The sequence below is a fragment of the Camelina sativa genome, chromosome 15 (genome assembly GCF_000633955.1).
Source record: "Camelina sativa cultivar DH55 chromosome 15, Cs, whole genome shotgun sequence".
Classification (NCBI taxonomy): domain Eukaryota; kingdom Viridiplantae; phylum Streptophyta; class Magnoliopsida; order Brassicales; family Brassicaceae; genus Camelina; species Camelina sativa.
In genome coordinates, this window is record NC_025699.1 from 13,439,812 (window position 1) to 13,447,003 (window position 7,192).

General features: G+C 33.0%; 2 protein-coding genes across 2 annotated transcripts; both read left to right on the plus strand.

The window, feature by feature from the left end:
* On the plus strand, positions 1,058 to 2,506 carry LOC104746686 (ubiquinol oxidase 1b, mitochondrial-like). The gene is made up of 4 exons (XM_010468214.1): positions 1,058 to 1,354; positions 1,475 to 1,603; positions 1,682 to 2,170; positions 2,253 to 2,506. The coding sequence occupies exons 1-4, from the start codon at positions 1,079 to 1,081 to the stop codon at positions 2,310 to 2,312; spliced, it is 954 nt and encodes a 317-aa protein (XP_010466516.1). The 5' UTR covers positions 1,058 to 1,078; the 3' UTR covers positions 2,313 to 2,506.
* Positions 5,037 to 6,837, plus strand: LOC104746687 (ubiquinol oxidase 1a, mitochondrial; the record flags this gene model as incomplete). Its single annotated transcript, XM_010468215.2, is given in 4 exon segments — positions 5,037 to 5,478; positions 5,562 to 5,690; positions 5,974 to 6,462; positions 6,548 to 6,837. Coding segments are annotated over 4 exon segments (1,086 nt in total). The 3' UTR covers positions 6,608 to 6,837.

Here is a 7,192-nt window from a genome sequence, read left to right on the forward strand (position 1 = left end):
CAAAGTGTGATCGTGGAATCAAAGGCAATGAAGAGGAGGATGTTCTAGGGACTTGATTGTATGGTTATCTGGCATTGTTAGGTTGCTAGAATTGAGTCTTAGAGCATTGTTAGGATTGCTGGTTGTTTGATTTATGCTGTTTGGGATTAATGCTGGATATTACTTATTTGGTTATTGGATATTGTTTTATTGGTTATTTATTGGTATGTGGTTCCGCTGTTGGATTGTGAATGTGGTTAGGTGGCTAGTGGATATAGGACCACTAGTTGTAGTTATTTAATTATATTATTATTTATTATTCTTTTATTAAAAAAAAAAAACGGGAAGGGTTGTTTCACGACCTCACGATTTTATCGTTAATAAAAGAACCAGCTTCACTCTTTCCCCAAAAATCTTTATTTACTTAGTGTTGTACAATTCCTGGTACAAACATAGAGTATAGAAACAAACCGTTTTGGTTTCCAAATATTTTCAATTATGTTCCAAATTTGGTTCAAATCTAGCCGATACAAATAACTAAATAAGAATCTAAACCTCTTTTCTTTTTTCTTTTTCCTTTGTCTGAATAATTTTAATGAATTTTTTTTTGGTAGGAACCGAGACGGGATGGCATCTTTGATGAGTAGGTTTTTGGACCACACCTAAGCCCATGAGGCACTAAGCAAGCTTGAGTTGAGTCATTGTTGTTACTTGTCAGCGAACTCATATGGTTTCATTCCGAAGCCATATAAAAACTACGTCGTGCAGACCCTACTACACACAAACATAACATGTCTCTGTTTTGGAACAGAGGGTTTTCTCAACATATATATATTTTTTTATAATCTAATTTCACAAGAATATTACTACAAGTTACTATAATTTTTCGTGTTTCTTATTTGTTTTGCAGAATAACGTTGGTTGCGGACTGGCCTTTGTCTTCGTTTCGTGTGCTACAAGTCTTTTAGTCAAATCGTAGACGAGTTTTTCGTTTTGTATACAATGATGCTAAAGTTCCGTAATTAATATAAATAGATAACAGTTGACGTGTTACAAAATGCAAAAAAGAAAAAAACACTTTCATCTTCCATCTGCACAAATGATGATGAGTCGCTATAGAGCCAATGTAATGGCAAATGCTGTGACTCACACCCATCTTTTGAAGCCTAGAGTTTCTCTGGCGGCGATGGGTGGCGTGAGAGATCTCAGCAAGATGACATTTGAGAAGAAGAAAATGACGGAGGAGAATGGATCTAGCGGTGGTAAGGCTGATCAAGGTAACAAAGGGGAGCAATTGATCGTTAGTTATTGGGGTGTGAAACCGATGAAGATCACCAAAGAAGATGGAACTGAATGGAAATGGAGTTTCTTTCGGGTACGTACGTTACATATTACAATGTGTTATGTTACTCTCTTGTTCGATTGATATGTGACAGTGCATTTGTGTCATTGTGTGTATGGTTTGAACTTTGTTGTTGTGTTGGAATAATGGTAGCCATGGGAGACTTATAAATCAGATCTTACGATAGATTTGATGAAGCATCATGTTCCATCGACGTTACTAGACAAATTAGCTTATTGGACTGTTAAATATCTTCGATGGCCTACTGATCTCTTCTTCCAGGTATAGAGTCATACGACTTGTATGATTTTATACATCGTTTCAAATGCTTTGTATGTTTTGGACTAATTTTAAAGGCAGAGGCGGTACGGATGCCGAGCGATGATGCTAGAAACGGTAGCAGCGGTTCCGGGGATGATTGGAGGGAGGCTAGTCCACTGCAAATCACTTAGGCGGTTTGAACAAAGTGGTGGTTGGATCAAAGCCCTACTCGAAGAAGCAGAGAACGAGAGGATGCACTTAATGACATTCATGGAAGTTGCGAAACCAAATTGGTACGAACGAGCTCTTGTGATCACCGTTCAAGGCGTTTTCTTCAATGCTTATTTCCTTGGATACCTAATCTCTCCCAAGTTTGCTCATCGTATGGTTGGATACCTTGAGGAAGAAGCAATCCACTCTTACACTGAATTTCTCAAGGAACTTGATAATGGTAACATTGAAAACGTCCCTGCACCGGCTATCGCTATTGATTACTGGAGGCTTGAAGCGGACGCGACGCTTCGTGATGTTGTAATGGTGGTCCGTGCTGATGAGGCCCATCACCGTGACGTTAACCACTATGCATCCGTAAGTTGTGTGTGTTTGTGTGTCATGTATATATATTTGGAAGATCGTAAATTGTTTTAATGGTTTGTATAATAAAATGCAGGATATTCACTACCAAGGTCGTGAACTGAAAGAAGCTCCAGCTCCCATTGGATATCACTGAATCTGAAGAGCTTCTCTAGCTATGTTTTATTGTTTTAAAGCTCTATTATACTGTCTTTTTTGTTTTCTTTGTTCCTAAATGGGTTTTTATAGTGGCATTAGTTTTTTTTTTTTTTTTAATAACGTAAAGAATCATTGCCAATTCAATTTCTTCTAGACTATATTATGACAATGGATATTGGATACTCTGACCCACATCAGTCGGTTTGGTTTGCTTTGGTAAACGGTTATTTTGATTTCTATAGTTTAAGCCGAATCAAACCGAATACTTTGGTATTAGGTTCAATCTTCTTGAAACAATGTGCTAATTTGGGCAAAAATCTAAAAGTAAAACACTTCCTCAAACGCTAAACCCACACTTAAAAAATCAATTTTTTTCTTTGTTTTTGTTTTTGCCAAAACAAAGACGATAATAACGAGAAGATGTGAAATTTACTTGTCTTCAAAGTTCAAAATCTTTTGAGATACTGTTAGTATTAGCTAAAACCATGACTGATCTTTAAAATCTTGTGTGACGACATTCAAATTGCCTTAATGGTTCTTGGAGTTTATAAATAGAGAAATTCTTTGTAATATCACATTTTAAGGTTTTTCCCAAAAAATATTATTATTAGTTTTATTTTTTTTATATCACAAATACAAAAATTGATTTTCTTGGGTGTATAATTTTTGTTTTTTGGGTTTGGATTGACTACAGTATTTTAGATCTAGTGTATAGTTTTTAGGGGTAGGTTTAAGTGTTTAGAGTTTTAGAATTTAGTTTTGAATGTTGAAACTTGAAAGTTGATTTTAGTTTTGTGGTATTTTTGAAAAAATATATATTATGGTATTTTCAAAAAAAAAAAAACTAATGATTGTATTTTTGAAAGAAAAAACTCATTTTAATAGTATTTACAAAAATTATCCTTTTAATAATAAACACTAGATTAAGATCCGTGCTAGAGCACGGGTTGAAATTCATTTTATTTCTATTGTAATTTTTATATAAAATATAATTCATGTGATTGTTTTTAAAAGTTTTTGTAGATAAAATATTATGCAATAAAATCATATGCTAAATATGATGACTTGAAAAGATACTTATTTTGTAAGTTTTATATTGTTAATGATTCTAGATAAGTATTCGTGCTATAACACTGGTTAAATATTATTTTATACAAAATTTTGTATATTTTCTACTTTAAAATGAAATTTTAATATGTTATATAAGTTTATGTACGTGAAATTATTTCAACAATGTATATTCTACCTCATTACATGAATGTCATTATAAGACATAATTTTGTGAATTTGGTTTTTAAAAGCGAGTTATTATATTATGAGTAATTTAATATATTGTTATACTTTTTGTTTTAATATACTTGTTTTTTTTAATTCTTTCATATTATAGTGACATATTATTGACATTGTTATAACAAACAAATTTAGAGTGTTTATAGTTTCTAACTTTAATATCTAGTTTCAATATTTTAAAAATATTTCAAAATAAATTATTTAAAGTTTATTATATTATATAAATTTATAAAATTTAACAAAAAGTATGAAATTGAATTTACATATTCCAAATTTTGACCCGTTACTCAGTAAAAATTTTAATTCAATAGATATTATTTTTAAAGAATAATATTAATTAAACTTGAATATTTTATAGATTGAATCATTTATATTTGTTTTTAAAATTCAACTTATAGTATATCGGAAAATAAAATTATTTTTTAATTATAATAAATAATATGATACTTTATTTGTTTCACAAAATAGACTCATATATAAAAATGAGAGGTGAAGTATAATGATAATTAACAAATTAATATGTTAAGTTGGATATCAAAAAATTTTATTTGATGAATAATTTAATAAAGGAAATTAATATGGTAAGTTAGATGATATCAAATGATTTTTTAGAATATTCTTTTTAAGATTTTTGAAACAATAAATCCAGACCATACAAAGAATATAAAATTTAATATATAACCTATTTGTAACCAACTTATTAAAATTATATAGTTTACAAAACAATGTTGTGTACTTCCGTTTTATTATATAGGGGATGAAATAAAACCAACAGGTGCTAGGAACATCTAATGATCTAAGAGAACTAAAAATGAAAATTAAATATATATATATATATATATATAATCAAACATAATTGACAATTAAAAGTAAATTATTATTAAAATTTTGTCTAATTTTGGCTTGGAAGTTGAAACAGAATATATGTCAAACTGAAAATAACTAGAAAATTGGCATTCTTGAACAAAAAAAATGAAAAAGTGTAATTTTTGTTGTCAAATTTTTCTGTTAGCAATTTTTTTTTTTGTCTAGAGTTTCTGAACTCATCACCTAAAATAAACCCACACGATTAGTCATTAAATTCGACCAATAAAAAATAAGGTCTTGCCCACCACGCAAAACATCTTGGTCTCCAAGAAAAATCTACACCGTCATTCTATTTACATAAATACCCTCGGTCAAAGCAAAGTCATAAACGAAATATCTCTCATGCCCACAAGGGTAAATATACACCACACAAAAAAACTGTTATAGCCTACTTCCACGTGTCATAATCTCCTTACATAAACATCAATAATATTGATCAGCCGACCGTTCGTTTCTCTAGTATATATAACTTGCTCGAGACCTGCGTGAGAAGAGCATAAGACGACAAAAGTAAACCCCAAAACAAAAAAAAAAAAACAAAAAAGATTTCTCTTTACAATTTTCCTAAATTCTTGGATTTGATTTCTCCGATCTGTACAATGATGATGAGTCGCAGTGGAGCCAAGGCGGCGAAATCGCTTTTAGCGGCGGCTGGACCACGTTTGTTCTTCTCGACCACTACTACGATCCGTGCTGTTTCGTCTCACGAGGCGGCGTTATCAGCAAGCCGTCTTTTGAAGCCTGAGATTGCTTCTTCTTGGATCTGGAGTAGAGCTCCGACGGTTAATGGAGGTATGAGATTCGCCAGCACGATTACTCTGGGAGAGAAAACGCCTACGAAGGAAGAGGAGGCGAATCAGAAGAAAACAGAGAACGAATCTGACGGTGGAAACGCCGGCGCCGGAGGTAACAACAAGGGAGAGAAAGGTATCATGAGTTATTGGGGTGTTGAACCTAATAAGATCACTAAAGAAGATGGTTCTGAATGGAAGTGGAACTGCTTCAGGGTACGTTTCTTCGTTATATAATAGTGTTGCTCTTAGTTCAATTTGTGAGTATGTTTTATTGAAATTTGTTTGGATTGTTGCAGCCATGGGAGACGTATAAAGCTGATACGACAATAGATCTGAAGAAGCATCATGTTCCGACGACGTTTCTTGATAGAATTGCTTATTGGACTGTTAAATCTCTTCGTTGGCCTACCGATCTCTTCTTCCAGGTACACTCTTCGTCTTCTTCCCCAAATCTTGAAATTTTCCGAAACGGAAACATATGATTCATTCTTTCTTTCTTTGGCAACTAGTCAATATTTTATTTTATTTGTTTTTGGGAATAATTTTTTTGTATATTATATAGTTTACATTTGTTAGTGATTTGGATTTTTGCCAATTAAGACGATTCGTTGAGTTTAGTAAATAAGATTAAATGACTAAACAGTTCTTATTATATATATTAATGGAAATGTTTGGGGACTTTCTGATTTTGTGGTATTGACAATACAGAGGAGATATGGATGTAGAGCTATGATGCTTGAAACTGTGGCAGCAGTGCCTGGAATGGTAGGAGGAATGTTACTACACTGCAAATCTCTCCGTCGTTTTGAGCAAAGTGGAGGATGGATCAAAGCTTTACTCGAGGAAGCGGAGAACGAGAGGATGCATCTCATGACTTTCATGGAAGTTGCGAAACCCAAATGGTACGAGAGAGCTCTTGTGATCACTGTGCAAGGAGTTTTCTTTAACGCCTATTTCCTTGGTTACCTCATCTCTCCCAAGTTTGCTCACCGTATGGTTGGGTACCTTGAAGAGGAAGCGATCCATTCTTACACTGAGTTCCTCAAGGAACTTGACAAACGTAACATTGAGAACGTTCCTGCTCCTGCTATTGCCATTGATTACTGGAGGCTCCCTGCTGATGCTACGCTCCGTGATGTTGTGATGGTTGTTCGTGCTGACGAGGCTCATCACCGTGATGTCAACCATTTTGCATCTGTAAGTGTATTTTCTTTTCTCTATTCATCCATCATATGAAGACGAACTCTTAACTTTTGTGACTTATGAAATATTTTCTTTGCAGGATATACACTACCAAGGTCGTGAACTAAAGGAAGCTCCAGCTCCAATTGGGTATCATTGATTTGATTTAAAGAAGAGCCTTTTCTGAAGTTTAGTTCTAAAGAATTTGAGTTCTTTCATATGTATATACATCACCCCCTCTCCTACTAGAGCCAAACTTGGAATCTGTTTTTTTTTAATGAAAAAGAAGGAATCTGTTTTTTTTTAATGAAAGCAATATGTACTTTCCTTCTTTTTCCTCTATATGGGCTTCTGGGCTTTTATTTTGATATTTGCCATATTTTTGTTTCTTTTGTGACGTTTGTAGAAGCTGCTACTAACTCTCCCCCACAAATCATGTAAGGAACCACTGATGTCATAAATTCATAACTATAAAAAAGTTTCATATATCTCATCACTTTATCATTGTGGTAAATTAATATTTCTTTCTCTATGTATTAATCATATTATTGACAAAATTACAACTTTTTCTTTTCCTCAATACACACATTAACAGGAAAAGAAAAAGAGAAAAGAATTGAGGACCCGGTGGATGTGGATCCTTTGTTTATGGCATGGGGGTCTTTATTTTCTTTCCGGGCCCCTAAAACTTTCAAAAGAAAATACAAAGCAAACCAAAAAAAAAAAAACATTAAAAGAACAATAA

Excerpts from the sequence above, each read along its gene's own strand:
- LOC104746686 (XM_010468214.1), top strand. The coding sequence starts at position 1,079 with ATGATGATGAGTCGCTATAGAGCCAATGTAATGGCAAATGCTGTGACT. Across the intron at positions 1,355-1,474 it reads GGAAATGGAGTTTCTTTCGG|CCATGGGAGACTTATAAATC; the intron begins GTACGTACGTTA and ends GAATAATGGTAG. Across the intron at positions 2,171-2,252 it reads ACGTTAACCACTATGCATCC|GATATTCACTACCAAGGTCG; the intron begins GTAAGTTGTGTG and ends AATAAAATGCAG.